This window comes from Loxodonta africana, chromosome 15 (assembly GCF_030014295.1).
Source record: "Loxodonta africana isolate mLoxAfr1 chromosome 15, mLoxAfr1.hap2, whole genome shotgun sequence".
Taxonomy (NCBI): domain Eukaryota; kingdom Metazoa; phylum Chordata; class Mammalia; order Proboscidea; family Elephantidae; genus Loxodonta; species Loxodonta africana.
Genome location: NC_087356.1, coordinates 84,829,942 through 84,851,010, shown reverse-complemented (window position 1 = coordinate 84,851,010; position 21,069 = coordinate 84,829,942). Strand labels below are relative to the sequence as shown.

General features: G+C 45.3%; 1 protein-coding gene across 1 annotated transcript in view; it reads left to right on the top strand.

The window, feature by feature from the left end:
• Positions 1-18,168, top strand: part of TTC12 (tetratricopeptide repeat domain 12) — a 50,946-nt gene extending 32,778 nt beyond the window's left edge. The window contains exons 12-20 of the mRNA XM_064268335.1: positions 507-599; positions 2,217-2,277; positions 3,028-3,165; positions 3,607-3,705; positions 4,176-4,244; positions 7,777-7,878; positions 10,259-10,358; positions 16,462-16,687; positions 18,096-18,168. Coding sequence (XP_064124405.1) covers positions 507-599; positions 2,217-2,277; positions 3,028-3,165; positions 3,607-3,705; positions 4,176-4,244; positions 7,777-7,878; positions 10,259-10,358; positions 16,462-16,687; positions 18,096-18,168 — 961 coding nt within the window. The remainder of the gene's footprint in view (positions 1-506; positions 600-2,216; positions 2,278-3,027; positions 3,166-3,606; positions 3,706-4,175; positions 4,245-7,776; positions 7,879-10,258; positions 10,359-16,461; positions 16,688-18,095) is intronic.
• The last annotated feature ends 2,901 nt before the right edge of the window (positions 18,169-21,069 follow it).

The window sequence follows — 21,069 nt, the reverse complement described above, 5'->3', positions numbered from 1 at the left end:
GATTCCATGTATATGAACTGTCCAGAGTAGGCAAATTTGTAGAGACAGAAAGTAGATTAGTGGTTGTCGGGGGCAGGGTGAGGGAGGAATGGGGAGTGACTTCGTAACAGGTACAGGGATTTTTTTTTTTTCTTGGAGGGGGGCTGGGAGTAAAGAAAAGGTTCTGTACACAGTGGTGATGGTTAGACAACACTGGAATGTACTTAATGCCACTCAACAGTACAACAGTAAATTATATGTAATTGGGCATTTTACCACATTAAAAAAAGAGGGAGAAATTTGGTTAAAACTGTCCAACCCTCTGGGAATTCACATTAAGAGGTGGATTCATTCAAATAGGAGAGCGTTCTGTCTCACTGGGCTTCCTAGATGAGCAAGGCAAGACCACCCTTTCAGCTTATTTCACCCTGATGTTGACTTCCTTCCTGGTTTCCTTCGAGTCACCCTGTCAGGGATGCTGTCAGTTCGAGGACAGCCCATTCTGAGGTTGTTACGGGTTTTTACAGGTTATTGGAGGCCCTGGTGTCATTTCTTGATTTCCCAGATAAGAAGGCCAACACCGCCATGGAACTGCTCACAGACTTGGCTCTGGAAAAAAGGTAATTTCTATTTCCAGAATGTGGCATTTCTTCTTACACTTTTGTTCAACTGTCTGATCCTCAAAAATGAGCAGTGTACAGGCAGAGCTTCAGACTGGGCACCACAGATTCACCAATGAGCAGTGTACAGGCAGAGCTTCAGACTGGGCACCACAGAGTCGCCAATGAGCAGTGTACAGGCAGAGCTTCAGACTGGGCATCACAGATTTGCCAATGAGCAGTGTACAGGCAGAGCTTCAGACTGGGCACCACAGATTCACCAATGAGCAGTGTACAGGCAGAGCTTCAGACTGGGCACCACAGAGTCGCCAATGAGCAGTGTACAGGCAGAGCTTCAGACTGGGCATCACAGATTTGCCAATGAGCAGTGTACAGGCAGAGCTTCAGACTGGGCACCACAGATTCACCAATGAGCAGTGTACAGGCAGAGCTTCAGACTGGGCACCACAGATTCACCAATGAGCAGTGTACAGGCAGAGCTTCAGACTGGGCACCACAGATTCGCCAATGAGCAGTGTACAGGCAGAGCTTCAGACTGGGCACCACAGATTCGCCAATGAGCAGTGTACAGGCAGAGCTTCAGACTGGGCACCACAGATTCGCCAATGAGCAGTGTACAGGCAGAGCTTCAGACTGGGCACCACAGATTCGCCAATGAGCAGTGTACAGGCAGAGCTTCAGACTGGGCACCACAGATTCACCAATGAGCAGTGTACAGGCAGAGCTTCAGACTGGGCACCACAGATTCACCAGCAGTAGGGCTGATGCTTTCCAGGGGTCCCCTGTGGTCAGCCACTTCCAAATCCAGTCCCTCTGAGCACAGGTGACAAGGTCCTCAACATCTTTAAAACTGTACCTCTCACAGTAGCCAGTCAACCATGTGTCCGAGAAGGTTCTTCCTTCCCTTAATTGGTGCCTGGTACCTAGTAACTGCTTAGCAAGAGTTTGTTGAATGAACGTGAGGCAGTGAGTGAGGGAATGAGGGAGGGAGTGAGGGAGTGAGTAAGGAAATGAGTGAGGGAGTGAGCAGGGGAGTGAGTGAGGGAGCGAAGGAAGCAGGGAGGGAGGGAGGGAGGGAGGGAATGGGGAGTGAGTGTAGGAGGGAGGGAGGGAAAGGAGGGAGTGAGTGAGTAGGGGGGTGAGAGAGGGAGGGAGTGAATAGGGAGTGAGTGAGGGAGCTGGCATGCGTGGGAACATGTAATAGCTGCTCTAGCGTGTGGAGCTATGAGTGCATCTGGACCCTCCTGAGGGCTGTGATGAGGAAACACACTTGCACTGTATTTGCTGTTTGCACACACATAGCATATAGACTCTGAGCAAGAAGAGGGGATGGTAACTCAGCTTGGCAGAAGCCTAAGAATTCTGAAACTTCTGCTTAAGAGAGTTGCCATCTGAGCTGTATTGTTTAATATCAAAGGCAATTCTCCAGACTTGGAAAAATTAAAACCACATTACATACCTAGTGACATTTTTTTGGTTCAGAATGAATCATCCATATGTGTTGTAAATCACATGGGGCCAGAGATTGTAACTGTCTGCTACATTACCCAAGACACTGTATTTATATTATGGTTTGTGTACTGTAGAAATAAATCACAGCTGATGTTGTCTTCATAGGTTCCAAGTCTGGTTCCAGGCCAACCTTCCAGGTGTTCTCCCTACATTCATAGGTGTTCTGGTGAGCAAGCCCTCATTTCTGTCACCCGTGACAGACACTCTCAAGATCATGGGTGGAGCTGTTTAAACACAAATTATACATCAGAACTCCTGTTGTCTTTCAGGCTTGCAGATTGACTAATCATTTATTCATAGCTGGAATTTACACAATCCTCAGTTATGAAAACAATGGCAGTCAGGACAGGTGGAGGTAGCATACGGAGGGGACTGGTTACAGAGTAGAAAAAGCTGGAGATGGGATGCATCTTAGGGGAAGGCAGGGAGAGTTTGTCAGTCTCCTGCTGACACTAAGTCCCTTCGTAAGTACCACATGCAACCCTGTCCCCTGAACAAAAATCGTCCCTGTCTGGAGGACAAGGGTGGCAATCTGAGCTGATGAGGCAGAAGAATAGTAAGGGGGAGGAACTTCTCCTAAGAGAGCATAGTGTGGCTGGGCTCTGTCCCCAGCAAGCCATAGAAATTTCAGAGGACCTTAGAGAGCATACTCAGGCACCAGTGTTTCACAGATACGGAAATGAAGGCTCCGAGAAGGGAAGGTTGGTGGAGGAGCTGAGATTAGGCCCGAGGCCTCTTGATTTCCAGACCAAGGACCTTTTGGGTCTACCCCCCTGTATACCTTCATCCTGTTGCCAGTGTGACTCCATTGATGCCCCATGATGTGACATGAAGGGTGTTTGGGTGAGTGAGGGCGCCAATGATGGCATTAGTTACCTGCTGTCTGAGGATTCACTCTCTCTTGATTCACTCTTAGAAGAGAAATGCCAAGATCACCAACCCCTCAGCTCTTTGCCAGTGCATTGCTGTTATGGGAAACCTTAGCACTGATGCTCCCACGCGAAGACAGATGGCTAGCTGTGAAGAATTTGGGGATGCCTGCTTGGGCCTCATGGTATTTTAGCTTTTCTATTTCAAGTTGGCCTTTTATCCTCTTTGGGGACATTTGCATCTTCTTAATTATCTGGCTGTTCCAAAAAGGCTGTTTCTGAGGGTGCTGGAGTAAGTGGTTTATCTCTTTTATGACTAGACATTATATGGACTGCTAGACTTACAACCCCTCCAGGTTGAGTCTTCTTTACCCTGGAGAGGTTTCAAGGATTTTTTGGTGACCTTGGCTTGATCACTCATGTTAGCAACTCACCTATTCAGTTTAAACACCTCTTCTCTCATGCTGACTCAAGGAACTGGTCTTGGGTCTTCCAATACCATTAAGCTCACCACATTGACAATTTAGGGAGTGTGGGTGGTGTTGAGACCTTTGTCAAGGGGAAGAGTTGACCATGAAAAGCAGCAAGGCCTAAAGGTCATTGATTATCTTGTTTTGTTTTCAAAGGCCAAGTGTGAGGAGGATATGGACCTTTTCAGAGAGGTCATGTATACACTCCTGGGTCTCTTGATGAACTTGTGTCTGGATTCCCCCTTTGTCTCTGAGGTACAGTGTTCTTCCCTGCCTGGGACCGTGGGGCAACCCAAACACATTCAATTGCATAGAACTGCTCTTATTTTTACAAAGAGAATAGAAGAATGTGTACGCCAACACTGGCAGTGGGAATGGGGAAAGACAGATGGATGGTCTACAGTGTAGCTGTGCTAAGGGGTGGATGAGTCAACCAGTCATCTATTCATTCAGAAACACTAACCAAAGGTCCAGGATGTGCTGAGCATAGTACTAGCTGCTGGATTTACAAAGTCAACCAAATGTGGTTTCTGTTCTTAAGGTTTTACCATGTATTTAAGGGAGACAGATGTGGGAAGAAATAAGAGCAATAATAGAAGGTGTTGTGAGGGAACTATGGACAAAGGAAGGAGTGGTCAGTTCTATTTGAGAGCTCAGAGAAGCTCCATAGAGAATTCAGGTTGCCAGCGTATTAAATCTCCTCTCCCTTCCCTCTAACATGGTAGGCTTGGGCCGTGGAGGTGAGCAGAAGGTGCATGGCACTACTGAACAGCCAGGATGGAGGAATCTTGACCGTAAGCTTCTCCCAGAGAAATCCAGAAATGACTTCCATTGGTCTCATCTTTGTTTGTTTTTTTAAAATATCAGTGGGTCTTAACTTTTTCGAGGTCACCATAATGTTAAGAATCAGTTAATTCTCTTAGGTATGTTGTATACACTCCACAGAACAATGCCTATAGCACATACATGCCAAACTTTGCCTACTGTTTCTCGGGCTCTGATGATCCCCAGATGCCCATCTGTGTACATGTTGGATCAAGGCACCCAAGTTAAGGATCCCTGTTCTCTATGGTCTGGAATTTAACCAGTTTATATAGTACAGTCTATCGGCTTTGTTCTGTTTCAAAATATCCCTGTGGAAATTGGATAGGCTGAGTGATTTTATTTGGAATCCCTTTTTCCATAGTCAGAAAGGCCTGTCCCATATTTTGAAGCCAGTGATCTGGAGGTTGTTTATGCATAATTGTTTTAACCCCTGTTATAGATGGAATTGTGTCCCTCGAAGATATACACTTGGCTAGGCCATGATTCCCAGTATGGTGTGATTATCCACCATTTTGTCATCTGATGTGATTTTCTTATGTGTTATAAATCCTACCTCTCTGATGTTAATGAGGCAGGATTAAATCTACAAGATTAGATTGTATCTTGAATCAATCTCTTTTGAGATATGAAAGAGAGAAGTGAGCAGAGAGACAGCAGGACCTCATAGCACCAAGGAAGTAATGCCAGGAGCAGAGTGCATTCTTTGAACCCAGGGTCCCTGTGCTGAGAAGCTCCTAGACCAGGGGAAGACTGATGGCAAGGACCTTCCTCCAGAGCTGGCAGAGACAAAAAGTTTTCCCCTGGAGCTGGCCCCTGAATTCAGACTTCTAGCCTCCTAGACTGTGAGAGAATAAATTTCTGTTTGTTAAAGCCATTCATTTATGGTATTTCTGTTATAGCAGCTCTAAATAACTGAGACAACCCTTGGAGATATATGCTGAAATGGATTTCCAAATTTTATTTCTGACATTTGGATAAGAAAACTGAGAAAGGTCTATCTTTAGTGCAGTGCATCAGGAGAATGTTAATATGATTCAAGAGGCTCTTTGCCTTCATCCTAGGATGTGTCCTTCATGCAGATTAGTTATCACCCCATTTTTCTACCTGTCAGTACCAGGACCCTAAAACCTAGAGAGACAGTGGACAATCAGGGTCAGATCTAGGCAGGGAATCCAGCCCTTCAAGGATCACAGACTGGCATTGGTGCCAGAGTTTTAGTAAAATTTCTAAGTAGATCCAACATGTCCTGTTTAGGGATAGTGCTTCCCTGAAGCCAATGCAGACATTATCATTATAGGAGAAGGATTTTCAACCTGCATACCATGAATGTTTTCGGTTTCCTGGAATCCCCCTTCCATTGTGTAGAAAATTTTAACTGTATGCGCATTTTCATGGGAGGGCCATTATAGCTTTCATCAGATCTTCAAAAGATGTCCAGGACCCCAAAAGTGGCAAGCACCACTGTTCTTGGGAATTTGGGGCTTGTCTGGGTGGTCTAGTCCTAAGGTTAGGCCTACATTCCAATTAAGCCAGTCGTATAGCGTCCATTCTGACTCATGGAGACCCCATATTGGTCAGAATGTGCTCCATGGTGTTTTCTTTTTTTTAATATGGTGAAAATATATGTAACAGAACATGTGCCATCTCAGCAATTTCTACATGTACAATTTTGTGACACTGATTACATTCTTCAAGTTGTGCAATCATTCTCGTTATCCTTTTCCAAATCGTTCTACTACCATTAACATAAACTCAGTGCTCCGTAGGGTTTTCAATGGCTGATTTTTGGAGGTAGATCACCAGGCCTTTCTTCCAAGCGCCTTTGGGTAGACTAGAACTTCCAACATTTTGGTTAGCAGCTGAGCCCATTAACCATTTGTACCACCCAGGGTAGACCATCTAGGCCTACACTAGTCCCTAGATAACCCTTCAAGGAACCTTGAGGGCCAGATTTTCTGAGGATTCTGCATGTGCCACAGTTGGCTTCTTTCCAGCTGTTGAGCAAGGTTGCAGCTTCACCAGGGGAATCTGGTCCTTCAGTAGGGATCTCTCTCCCCTGCACTAGGCCTGACAAAGATCTGTAGCGTCAACTTCAGCAGAATTCTAGGATCTGTAAGAAGGAGATTAGGGAAACAACACTGATAATATGATAATACACAAGATGTTCCTTCTCCCCGTGGAGATCTCAATAAGACTAAAGACATGATTTTTTTTTTTTTTAAGTAAAAACCCATATCGACAAAGCAAAAGGCAAGTTCAATGGGTAATTTCAACAAGTTTCTGGAAAATGGATAACAGCTGTAGGGAGTGGTAATTAATGAAGCCAGGCTGAAGAAACCCTGCTGTAAGGTAAATGGAGGGGAGCACAACTGGGAAGGTAGCTGATTTGCCTTACATGCCGTAGAGAGAACTGAGTCTCCAAAATAGCAGGTACGACAAAGGCCAGAAGGAAGAGGTATGGGAAACTGCATTTGAAGCCAGGTGTCTATCTCCCAGGCATAAAATCAGAGCATTTTTTTCTCTAAAGGAACTGAAAGACTAGAGAAAAAGAATTTCACAGTGTACTATTAAGGGAAGGAGTCCCTGTGTGCTGCAGACGGTTAAGCCTTCAACTACTAGCTGGAAGGTTGGCCGTTTGAACCCATCCAGAGGCACCTCAGAAGAAAGCCCTGGCAATCTGCTTCCAAAAGGTCACAGTCTTGAAAATTCTATGGAGCAGTGCTACTCTGCACACGTGGGGTCGCCATGAGTCAGAATCGACTCAACGGCAACTATCAATGACAGGTGTTAATGGGGACCACCTCCCAGTCAGCAAACTTCCCATAAATAAGGCATACAAAACATTTTTATTTATTTTTTCTTAAATGTAACTGAGCAGCTAAGCATCACCAGACATTTCAGGAAAGCCTCCCACATAAATAGAAAAGCCAAGATAAGCAAACAGAAAAATTGATCCAAAGGAAACAGAAATAATTTAGGAAATAGAAGTAAAAAAAAATAACAACTATAATTTGTATCCTTAGAGAGATTCAAGATAGTGCTAGATTCATAATACAGAAATCTCCCGAGAAGTAGAAGAAAAAGACAAAGATTCAAGAAACAGAAAGATAAAAGATCGAGACGATCAATGTAGGAAACCTGACTTCTGGCTGCTAATAAGGGACCTGCTGATGTCAGAGCACTGTGGGTATCCAGGGGCTGACTTCCACTCCTAGGGGTGGACCTGTTGGTCCTGTGTAAAGCGGAAATAAACGGGCTGCCCTGTGCTAAGGGACAAGGTTTTCAATTCTTTGAATCTCCTTTCCAGCAACTCTATTAAAAAGAATCATACTTGCTATCTATTATTTGGCCATTACGTTTTGGTTTTTTTTTTTATAGAGGTGCAGATTTTGTTCACTACCAAGATTGGTTTCACCTCTCCAGGCTGCTTGTTAACTTTTAAAGGTCAACAACATTTCTGAAAAGAACACTTAATCGTCCTTTCCTTTCTGCATACCCCAGAGAGCTGCTGGCACTCTGAGCCGGACCCTTCCTTCCTCTCTGAAAATTGTTGAGGAGGCCCTGCGAGCAGGAGTGGTGAAGAAAATGATGACATTCCTAAAGGTAAAATAACTTCACTGGTTACAACTTCTTGAATTTCAAGGAGTCTCATATTTTATTTGGGGGCACACAATTACGGAGGGCTTTGTTTTGTTAAGGTGTTCTGGTGGCACAGTGGTTAAGTGCTCAGCTGTTGACTGAAAGGTCAGTGGTTCAAACCCACCAGCGGTTCAGCAGGAGGAAGATGTGGCCGTCTGCTTCTATAAAGATTACAGCCTCGGAAACCCTGTGGGGCAGTTCTACTCTGTCTTATAGGGCCACCATGAGTCAACAGCAGTGGGGGTTGTTCCATTAACGTGTTACAGTTTCGCTCCTGCTAGACTTTAAACCAGACCTTCAAGCAGTTTTTTTGGGCTCAACCCCTGCTGAGAATTTGCCTTTCCAGCCAGACATACTAAATCAGAATCTACATTTTAATATGATACCCAGGTGTTTCTTATAAGTAAGAATTCTTATGTATAAGAATTGCTTGGAGATCTTGTTAAAATGTAGATTGTAATACAGTGTATCTGGAGAGGAAATGCAGATTCTCAGTAGAGTGTTGAACAAGAATGAACTGGTTTGAAGCCCTGGTTTAAACTTCTCAAGTATACAGATTCTCTTCTGCCTCTTCACCTGGACAGTGCTTTGAACATTAATAAGAGATTGTTGAATAAATAAGTAAATTGGCCAGTAGATACATCCATAAAACCTGCTTCTCACCCAAGCTAACTTAAAAATACATGGTGTCTTGATGAGGATGTGGAGAAAATAGAACCTTCATGCATTGCTGGTAGGAGTGTAAAATGATACAGCCACTGTGGAAGACAATTTGGAGGTTCCAAAAAAAGTTAAACATAGAATTACCATACCAGTGCCCTCGAGTCGATTCCGACTCATAGCGACCCTATAGGACAGAGTAGAACTGCCCCATATGACCCCAAAATTCCACAGCTAGGTGTAAACCCAAAATAATTGAAAGCAGGGACTCAGACAGACACTTGTACACCAGTGTTCAGTGGTAGCACTATTCACAATAGTCAAAAGGTAGAAACAACCCAAGTGTCCATCAACAGATGAATGGATACACAAAATGTGGTATATACATACGATGGAAAATTATTCCACCATAAGAAGGAATGATGTTCTAATACATGCTTCCACATGGATAAACCTTGAAAGCATTTTGCTAATAGACATAAAAGGACAAATACTATATGATCCCAGTTACATGAAATACCTAGAATAGGCAAATCCATTGAGACAAAGATTTGCCTACCAGGGGATGGGGGGAGGAAAAAAATTAAAAAATAAAAAAAAAAACTGAAATGCAAAGAGAAAGAAAGAATTTAAAAGAAAAATGCATGGCCTCTGCCCTTGATAAAGATGGTCTGAGCGGCTTTCAACAAGGTTTCTGAGGCTCATTAATTTGGCCATGCTTTCCTGCCCCTGATGTTTTCTAGTTTTTTTTTCGAGAGTGGTGAGTGTAATTCCTTTTATGAGATACATAGAGTGCAGAGTTACCACATGAAAAAAGGATATTCAGGTTTTTTCTCCCTGAAATGCCTGCAGTGAATCTAAGTGAGTCAGTTCAACCATTAACTAGATTCACCTGAAAAGGCAAGGTGACTTACAAGGCTGCTGTCTTCGTAGCCGCCCGTGACGTTTGTGCCTAGTGACGCTCACCCACCTGTGTGAGGGAGGTTATTCATAGCACCCCAGGCTGAGTCGGGTAGGCTCTGCGGGGCTGCTGCTGGGACAGTGAGGAGGTGGACAGTTTAGGCTGTCACTTAGCTGGTGACATGACCATCATTCATTCCATACAACTCAGGGCCGCTGTCTGCCCCTCAATATTCTCTGTGCCCCAGCAGCAGCCAGAGGCTGCTGGTTGCACACACACAAGTGTGCATTGTGTATGCGTACACACACGCGTGCATTTTAAAGAGCCTATAGTGGATGACTTTTGGGGTTATGATTTGACAGTCGTCACCTCTTAAAGTGATCTAGGTTCATGGTGTTCTCCATTCAGGACTGTCAGCCTGGCAGCCGTAGCACTCAGTTCTCATGCTCAAATGGGGAAATGACACAGGAGGGTTCCTCTTCCTTCCCTTTTTGGTAGAGCTGCCAGTGGACAGCATCACTGCCTTCTCAGCCCTTCTCTCAGACAGCCTCCCAGAGGCAATTACTCAGGTGTACATGACAGGCTGCATGCGAGAGGCCGTGAGTGGCACCCCATGCCAGCAGGGACAGGGCCTGCTCACCAGGAAGCACGAGCCGCTCTCAGTGGAATTCTTTTTTAGAAGCTCAGGAAACCACTAGTCGAATCACGGCTTTACACCGTGGTTTCTGGTCAAGAATAGCCATAGGATTGATTTTCTTTTTCTGATTCCATTCTGAAACCCAGACCGGAGGCCAGACCGCATCACGTTATGCCATAAAGACACTAGCTATCTGCAGTAATAGTTGTCATGAAGCACGGGAAGAAGTCATACGACTGGATAAAAGTAAGTGACATTTTCATTAAGCCAAGCCCACATCCCGGAGGCTAATCCATCCTGGAAGCTGCAGAGGGAACTGTGGATGAGGAGTGAGAAGGAACTTAGCATTAATTCTGTTAACCTCTCCCCAGCATTCAGCTGTGTTTCCAGACAAGATCGTCATTGCTCCTGCAGCTCAGAACACATTTAATTAGCCTCTTGGTTGCATCCAGGTAGAATGCCTGTGCTGGAGATTGAGTTCAAAGACAACAGGGTCAGAGCTGGGAAACTAGCTCCCCTCACCACATTGAGTGGAAAGTCTCTAAAGCTTCTGCTTACACTGACCTAACACAGGTTCTCTTCCTTCAGGGGGGGAACAAAAAAAAAACCTTCAACCTTTGGTGAATAAGGAAAATATCAGAATCTCAGCCTCGCTTTAGGAGGTATAAATGGTTAAGTGCTTGACTACTAACCAGAAGGTTGGCAGCTTTAGTCTAGTAACTTAAATTGACTGTAGTTATTCATAGCAGGGGTTTCGGACTGAGGCGGCCTGCCGATGTTCTTCTGAACACCTCTGGGATACACAGAAAGTGAGTGCTGTGGGGTGCCACCGTGGAAGCAGGCACCTTTCTTCTGGGTCCTGTTTCTTGCACTGCAGGTACCGGATGCAGTCATCTTGCTCCAGTTCAGGGCTGTTGGGTGGACCCCGTCCCCATGGCAGAGTGTAGAGGTTCAGAACAGGAACATTGGAGAAGACAGACCTGGGCTCAAGTCCTCACTCTGCCACTTACCAGCTGTGTGGTCTTGAGCAAGTTCTGCATTTGACCTCTCTGACCCCCTATTCCCTCATTTGTAAAATGAAAATAACCATACCTCCTCCCCAGTGTTGGGGTAAAGAGTAAATGAGGTAAGTACAGGGCTTGGCTAATGGTAGCTGGTATCAGAATCTTCTAATCTGAGCTTCTCTACAGTTCCTATGTTGGACATTGTCGACATGTGCTGTCCAATATGGTGTCCAATATGGTAGCCTCTAGCCGTGTATGGCTATTTAAATTAAATTAAACATTTAGTTCCTCAGTCATGCGCACTGTATTTCCAATGTTCAGTAGTGGTTACTATATTAGACAGCACAGAGACAGACGTTCCCATCATCCCAGAAAGCTCTAGTGGTTGGCACTGGTCTAGACTCTGGAACACATTGACAGGGCTCTCTACTCAAAATCTGAAGTCTCTCCTGATTGAGAGCTAGATTTTAAGCCTCGCTAATGCAGTAGTTTGAATTCAGCATTGTGTGAGCTCTGCCACCAAGAGAGAGAGGACAGCCTGTGGCAGATGTTTCCAAAGAACTACTGTTGTTAGGTGTCATTGAGTCAGTTCCGACTCATAGCAACCCTGTGCACAACAGAACAAAACACTGCCCGGTCCTGCGCTATCCTTACAATCGTTATGCTTGAGCTCATTGCTGCAGCCACTGTGTCAATCCACCTCATTGAGGGTCTTTCTCTTTTTCTCTGACCCTGTGCTTTGCCAAGCATGATGTCCGTCTCCAGGGACTGATCCCTCCTGACAACATGTCCAAAGTATGTAAGACACAGTCTTGCCATTCTTACTTCTAAGGAGCATTCTGGTTGTACTTCTTCCAAGACAGATTTGTTCATTCTTTTGGCAGTCCATGGTGTATTCGATATTCTTCACCAACACCACAATTCAAAGGCATCAATTCGGTCTTCCTTATCATTGTCCAGCTTTCACATGCATATGATGCAATTGAAAAATTGGGTCAGGCACACCTTAGTCTTCAAGGTGACATCTTTCCTTTTCAATACTTTAAAGAGGTCCTTTGCAGCAAATTTGCCCAATGCAGTGCATCGTTTGATTTCTTGGCTGCTGCTTCCACGGGTGTTGATTGTGGATCCAAGTAAAACGAAATCCTTGACAACTTCAATCTTTTCTCCATTTTTCATGATATTGCTCATTGGTCCAATTGTGGGGATTTTTGTTTTCTTTATGTTGAAGTGCAATCCATACTGAAGGCTGTGGTCTTTGATCTTCATTTCTAAGTGCTTCACGTCCTTTTCACTTTCAGCAGTCAAGGTTGTGTCATCTGGATAACGCAGGTTGTTAATGAGCCTTCCTCCAATCCTGATGCCCCGTTCTTCATATAGTCCAGCTTCTCAGATTATTTGCTCAGCATATAGATTGAATAGGTATGGTGAAAGGACACAACCCTGACGCACACCTTTCCTGACATTAAACCACTCAGTATCCCCTTGTTCTGTCCGAACAACTGCCTCTTGATCTATGTAAAGGTTCCTCATGAGCACAATTAAGTGTTCTGGAATTCCCATTCTTTGCAATGTTATCCATAGTTTGTTATGATCCACACAGTCGAATGCCTTTGCAGAGTCAATAAAACACAGGTAAACATCCTTCTGGTATTCTCTGCTTTCAGCCAGGATCCATCTGACATCAGCAATGATATCCCTGGTTCCCCGTCCTCTTTTGAAACCAGCCTGAATTTCTGGCAGTTCCCTTTCAATATACTGCTGCAGCCATTTTTGAATGAACTTCAGCAAAATTTTGCTTGTGTGTGATATTAATGATATTGTTCTATAATTTCCACATTCGGTTCGATCACCTTTCTTGGGAATAGGCATAAATATGGATCTCTTCCAGTGAGTTGGCCAGGAAGCCGTCTTCCATATTTCTTAGCATAGATGAGAGAGCACCTCCAGTGCTGCATCCGTTTGTTGAAACATCTCAATTGATATTCTGTCAATTCCTGGAGCCTTGTTTTTCGACAGTGCCTTCAGAGCAGCTTGGATTTCTTCCTTTAGTACCATCGGTTCTTGATCATATGCTACCTCTTGAAATAGCTGAACACTGACTAATTCTTTTTGGTATAACGACTCTGTGTATTCCTTCCATCTTCATTTGATGCTTCCTGCATCATTTAATGTTTTCCTCACACAATCCTTCACTATTGCAACTCGAGGCTTGAATTTTTCCTCAGTTCTTTCAGCTTAAGAAATGCTTAGCGTGTTCTTCCCTTTTGGTTTTCTATCTCCAGCTCTTTGCACATGTCATTATAATACTTTACTTTGTCTTCTCAAGCCACCCTTTGAAATCTTCCATTAAGTTCTTTTACTTCATCATTTCTTCCATTTGCTTTAGCTGCTCAACGTTCGTGAGCAAGTTTCAGAGTCTCCTCTGATACCCATCTTGGTCTTTTCTTTCTCTCCTGTCTTTTCAATGACCTCTCGCTTTCTTCATGTATGATGTCTTTGATGTCATTCCACAACTCATCTGTTCTTTGTTCACTAGTGTTCAACGCATTAAATCTATTCTTGAGATGGTCTCTAAATTCAGGTGGGGTATACTCAAGGTCATATTTTGGCTCTCATGGACTTGTTCTGATTTTCTTCAGTTTCAGCTTGAACTTGCCTATGAGCAATTGATGGTCTGTTCCACAGTCGGCCTCCAGCCTTGTTCTAACTGATGATATTGAGTTTTCCGTCGTTTCTTTCCACAGATATAGTCCTTTTGATTCCTGTGCGTTCCATCTGGCAAGGTCCATGTGTATAGTCGCTGTTTATGTTGGTGAAAGAAGGTATTTGCAGTGAAGAAATCGTTGGTCTTGCAAAATTCTGTCATTTGATCTCCAGCATTGTTTCTATGACCAAGGCCATATTTTCCAACTGCCGATCCTTCGTCTTTGTTTCCAGCTTTCACATTCCAATCACCAGTAATTATCAATGCATCCTGATGGCATATTTGATCAATTTCAGACTGCAGCAGCTGATAAAAATCTTCAATTTCTTCATCTTTGGCCTAAGTGGCTGGTGTGTAAATTTGAATAAGAGTCGTATTAACTGGTCTTCCTTGCAAGTATACGGATATTATCCTATCACTGACAGCATTGTACTTCAGGATAGATCTTGAAATGTCCTTTTTTTCAACGAGTGCAACACCATTCCTCTTCAAGTTGTCACTCCCGGCATAGTGGACCGTATGATTGTCTGATTCAAAATGGCCAGTACCAGTCCATTTCAGCTCACTAATGCCTAGGATATCGATCTTTATGTGTTCCATTTCATTTTTGATGATTTCCAGTTTTCCCAGATTCATACTTCATACATTCCAGGTTCCGATTATTAATGGATGTCTGCAGCTGTTTCTTCTCATTTTGAGTCATGCCACATCAGCAAATGAAGGTCCTGAAATCTTTACTCCATCCACATCATTAAGGTCGACGCTACTTTGAGGAGGCAGCTAGCTCTTCTCCAGTCATCTTTTGAGTGCCTTCCACCCTGGGGGGCTCATCTTCCAGCACTATATCAGACAGTGTTCCGCTGCTATTCATAAGGTTTTCACTGGCTAATGCTTTTCAGAACTAGACTGCTGGGTCCTTCTTCCTAGTCTGTCTTAGTCTGGAAGCTCAGCTGAAACCTGTCCTCCATGGGTGAGCCTGCTGGTATCTGAATACCAGTGGCATAGCTTCCAGCATCACAGCAACACGCAAGCCCCCACAGTACGACAAACGGACAGACGCATGGGGGGAAGAGCTACTAATGCTAGAGAAATACTAACACTGGTTACATCAGAAAATTTTCCTAGAATTTTACTTCTCTTACTTCCGGCTCATCCTTGATGACTAGAGGTTTGCCCAGATGTCTTAGCTGAACTTCTCCATTGGAGTTTGGGTGTCATCAGGTCCTGCCCAGACATGGACCAGCAGGCTATGAATAACTACAGCCAATTTAAGTTACTAGACTAAAGCTGCCAACCTTCTGGTTAGTAGTCAAGCGCTTAATTGTTTGAGCCACTCAGGGACTCCTAAAGTGAGGCACAGACTCTGATATTTTCCTTGTTCACTAAAGGTTGAAGGTTTTTTTGTCCCTGAAGGAAGAGAACCTTTGTTAGGTCAGTGTAAGGGGAAGCTTTAGAAACCATTTTCTATTGCCTTCCCTATCTCATAAATGCTAACAGCATCTCATAAATGCAATCACTGGAGTCATCCTTGAGTCCTCTTTTTATTTCTTGTACTGTGTCCAACCCATCAGCAAATCCTGTCAGCTCTACCATCAAAATATATTCAGAATCTTACCAGTTCTTATCACTTCCACTTCCTGGTCCAAGGCACTATTACCTTTCATTTGGATTATTGCACTAGCCTCCTCACTAGCCTTCCTGATTCTGCTTTTGCCCCATAGTTTATTCTCAACACAGCAGCCAGAGTCCACCCTTAGAAGTGTAAATCAGTTCATATGTCGTTCTCTTAAAACATCTCAGTGGCTTCTCATCTTATTCAGTTATCCACGTTATTTTCAGAGCAAAAGCTCTCTGGCCCCAAGTCCTGGTATTCTTTTTCTTGCATATTCTCCTTCAGCCACATGGGCCTCCTTATTCTGTTTCAAATATGCCACACACTCCTACCTCAGGGCCTTTGAACTTGCACTCCTCTTTCCCTGAAATGCACTTCCCCCAGATAGCCACAGGGCTCACTCCTCCACTTCTGTAAAATTGCATCACTCAGGCCCAACCCTGTACACACTACCCTCTTCCTTGCTTTGTTTTCATCCACAGCATTTACCATTATCTGACATATCAAATGCTTTACTTATCACTGGAGCTCTGCTGGTGCAGTGATTAAGAATTCAGCTGCTAACCAAAAGGTTGGCAGTTCAAATCCACCAGCCATTTCTTGGAAACTCTGTAGGGCAGTTCTACTCTGTCGTATAGGGTCACTATGAGTCATAATCAACTCGATGGCAGTCAGTGTTTGGTTTTGGTTTTACTTATCGTCTGTCTCCAACCACGAGAATGTAAGGGGCTACAGGGCAAAGTTTTTGTCTGCTTTGTTCACTGCTGTCCCCAGTGCTGTGGAATAGTGTCTTGACACATAGCATTCGTTCATGCAGCAACTATGTTGTGCCGGGCTCTGTTCTGGGTGTGAGATACATCAGGGATAGAGCAAGAAGTTAAGGAGTTCGTAGGTGTTCAATAAACATTTGCTGAATGGGTTCGTGAACACGTCCTCCTTCAGCGCTCCATCTGTCCAATGCCCCTCTGCTAGCCTCCCATTTGGGGATTTGCTGGAAGTGATGTTTGTTCTCTTCCTTACCTGTAGAGTTCAGTGTTTTAATGAAGTTGCTTAGCTCAGAGGATGATATCCTGGTGGGAAATGCCGCCCTCTGCCTTGGTAACTGCATGGAGGTGCCAAACGCAGCCTCTTCCCTGCTGAAGACGGAAATTGTGAAGATCTTGTTAAAGCATGCAGGCGGCGACGCCCAGAAGACGGCTGTGCAGCTGAATGCAGGGGTCGCTCTGGGGAAGCTGTGCACGGCTGAGCCGAGGTGCGCAGTGGCCGCTGGCCCGCCCCCGCCCAGGCGCCAATCATATCCCAGGGGCTGCGGGACGGACGAGTGCTGTGTTTTGACTGAAACCCTGTCCCTGGGCGGTGCAAATGGTTAACATGCTTGGCTACTAACCGAAGGGGTAGCAATTCTAGTCCACCAAGAGTTACCTTGGAAGAAAGATCTGACGATCTACTTCTGAAAAATCAGCCATTGAAAACCCCATGGAGCACAGTTCTGCTCTGACACACATGGGGTTGCTATGGGTTGGGATGAACTCAGTGGAAACCGTAATGCTGCGCCACACAGAACAAACAGAAATCCATGGTCTGGGAGCCTTCGTGCCCTCTGTGCAGACACATGTTGGGCTCCCAGTAGCTGCTTCTCTGGGGGAAGCCTTCCTTGAGGGAACTGGAACTGGGGGGCTCTCACTCTTCAGCCAAAGAGGGGAATACATTTGTCTGACAGGGCTTTCATGCCCTGCACTCGCTGCTGTTGTTGTCTCTCCATCTCATCCCCCATTCTTCATCCTTCTCTTTCTTCTCCTCCTTCCTTTCGCACCATCTCCCTTTTGATGCCCTCCTTTCTCTCTTCCCATCTTTTCCAGAAGCAATTAGACCCCCATTTCACTTTTTTGCCTGGTCTCAAATAAATGGGAGCATATCCAGTGGGGATAACATGTTCATGCTGGAGAACACTGAAGCAGAGATGCAGAGCAGCATGGCTGAGGCCACCCAGCCAGCCGGGGCCAGTGCTCAGTGCTTTAACTGGGTACGCTGCTTCTCCCTTAGCTCAGACTTCTGCTCTGGCCCTGTTCTGATGTACCTCAGCACCTAATCATAGGTGTCTCAGGAAGGCGCTCACCTGTAGCTCAGTGATGGTGCCTGGCACAGAAGGAGGGGTCCAGCTTTGGCCTGGCAGGCTCCTTCCCTTCACGCCTGAGCACCTCTAGTTTCTCCTCTGTAGAATGAGAGGGTTGGCCTGGATGACATCTTGGGTCCTTTCAAGTTCAGTTTGATTATTTAAATGGGAGGAATAGATTTGTTTAAATGGGAGGAATAGATTTGTTTAAATGGAAGGAATAAATGAAATCTTCCACAGAAGGCAAGGCACTTTAGCCAGGATGAGCTCAAAGTGGCAAGCTGCCAGGGAGTTCCAGAGAGCGAAGTCCTATCCAGTCAGCCTGTCATGTCTGCTGTCCCCACCAAGAGCATTTTCAGTGTTCTGTGGGCCTCCAAGGACCTTACCTCCCTGTGGTCTTGAGGGCTCCCCAGTGCCACAGCCACTTCCTTTTTGTTCCCAGAGTCCATAGGACTGACATTCTGTCAGCTTGTATCTGCAAAGGGCCTGGGCGCCAGAAGTTGAACCATGGCACTCATGTCCTGAATTTTGTGTTTGATCGCAACAGGTACGCCGCTCAGCTGGGAGAGCTTCATGGGCTAGAGATCCTCAGCTCGACAGTGAAGCACATCAAAGATTGAGAGACATGGAGCCTGTGTACGTTTCTGCAAGTAAACAACTCTATGCTGTGGGTTGTTCCTGTGTTAATAAACACCTTTTAAATACCCACTCCAGAACTGAATATTGGGTTTCTGAGTGTTTCATCCCTTGGGTTTTCCAGTGGTAATGAGAGAGAAGGCAGCAGATTCGCTACGGGGTGGGAAATCCTGGATGGCCTAGTCAATGTCCTTCATACCCTTCTAGTTTCTTCCCGTTCTGCAGAGGCTGGAAACCAGCAAAAAAAAAAAAAAAAACACGTTCCCCAGACTCCCTTGTAGCGATGGCTCCAGATGGAAATTAGAGTCTGCCGATCCCTGCCCTTTTGGCTGTTTTCTGTCAGCAACATGCTAGAAATAGCAGGTTTTTCTGCAGCAGCATTTCACGTCCATTTTGCAGCTTTAGGAGTACCAGGAAATAGCGGCATCATGACGGTGGCAGCTTGCTAAAGCCGGGGTCTCAGCTGTGGCATGTACTCTTGAGTCCAGTGGTTCAAGTGGTGGGTAGTGGCTCCCCGGCAGGGGAGCTCTGTAAGGCCCTGGGCCTCACTCCTGGAGGGGACTCCTCACTCCTGGAGGGGACTCACTCCTGGAGGGGACTCACTCCTGGAGGGGGGGACTCACTCCTGGAGGGGGGGCCTCACTCCTGGAGGGGACTCACTCCTGGAGGGGCCTCACTCCCAGAGGCCCAGCCTAGCGCCCTCCTGCAGCCGAGCTCGTGAGTCTGTGTGTTAAAGTATTCTCTGAAACTGCCAAAGCCGGGGCCCTGTGTCCGCACTGAACCCTGGCTGATACAGACGTATTACCTGAACCCTGGCTGATACAGACGTATTACCTGAACCCTGGCTGATACAGACGTATTAACTGAACCCTGACTGATACAGACGCATTACCTGAACCCTGACTGATACAGACGTATTACCTGAACCCTGACTGATACAGACGCATTAACTGAACCCTGGCTGATACAGACGCGTTAACTGAACCCTGGCTGATACAGACGCGTTAACTGAACCCTGGCTGATACAGACGCGTTAACTGAACCCTGGCTGGTACAGACGTGTTAACTGAACCCTGGCTGATACAGACGTATTACCTGAACCCTGACTGATACAGACGTATTAACTGAACCCTGGCTGATACAGACGCGTTAACTGAACCCTGGCTGATACAGACGCGTTAACTGAACCCTGACTGATACAGACGTATTAACTGAACGCTGGCTGATACAGACGCATTAACTGAACCCTGGCTGATACAGACGTATTAACTGAACCCTGACTGATACAGACGTATTAACTGAACCCTGACTGATACACACGCGTTACCTGAACCCTGGCTGATACAGACGTATTAACTGAACCCTGACTGATACACACGCATTACCTGAACCCTGGCTGATACAGACGTATTACCTGAACCCTGGCTGATACAGACGTATTAACTGAACCCTGACTGATACAGACGTATTACCTGAACCCTGACTGATACAGACGTATTAACTGAACCCTGGCTGATACAGACGTATTAACTGAACCCTGACTGATACAGACGTATTAACTGAACCCTGACTGATACAGACGTATTAACTGAACCCTGGCTGATACAGACGTATTACCTGAACCCTGACTGATACAGACGTATTACCTGAACCCTGACTGATACAGACGTATTACCTGAACCCTGACTGATACAGACGTATTAACTGAACCCTGGCTGATACAGACGTATTAACTGAACCCTGGCTGATACAGACGCATTAACTGAACCCTGGCTGATACAGACGTATTAACTGAACCCTGGCTGATACAGACGTATTAACTGAACCCTGGCTGATACACACGCATTAACTGAACCCTGGCTGATACAGACGCATTAACTGAACCCTGACTGATACAGACGCATTAACTGAACCCTGACTGATACAGACGTATTACCTGAACCCTGACTGATACAGACGTATAACCTGAACCCTGACTGATACAGACGTATTAACTGAACCCTGGCTGATACAGACGTATTAACTGAACCCTGGCTGATACAGACGTATTAACTGAACCATGACTGATACAGACGTATTAACTGAACCCTGGCTGATACAGACGTATTAACTGAACCCTGACTGATACAGACGTATTAACTGAACCCTGGCTGATACAGACGTATTAACTGAACCCTGACTGATACAGACGTATTAACTGAACCCTGGCTGATACAGACGTATTAACTGAACCCTGGCTGATACAGACGTATTACCTGAACCCTGGCTGATACAGACGTATTAACTGAACCCTGGCTGATACAGACGTATTAACTGAACCCTGGCTGATACAGACGTATTAACTGAACCCTGGCTGATACAGACGTATTAACTGAACCCTGGCTGATACAGACGCATTAACTGAACCCTGGCTGATACAGACGCATTAACTGAACCCTGGCTGATACAGACGTATTAACTGAACCCTGACTGATACAGACGTATTAACTGAACCCTGGCTGATACAGACGTATTAACTGAACCCTGGCTGATACAGACGTATTAACTGAACCCTGGCTGATACAGACGTATTAACTGAACCCTGGCTGATACAGACGTATTAACTGAACCCTGGCTGATACAGACGTATTAACTGAACCCTGGCTGATACAGACGTATTAACTGAACCCTGGCTGATACAGACGTATTAACTGAACCCTGGCTGATACAGACGTATTAACTGAACCCTGACTGATACAGACGTATTAACTGAACCCTGACTGATACAGACGTATTAACTGAACCCTGGCTGATACAGACGTATTAACTGAACCCTGACTGATACAGACGTATTAACTGAACCCTGGCTGATACAGACGTATTAACTGAACCCTGGCTGATACAGA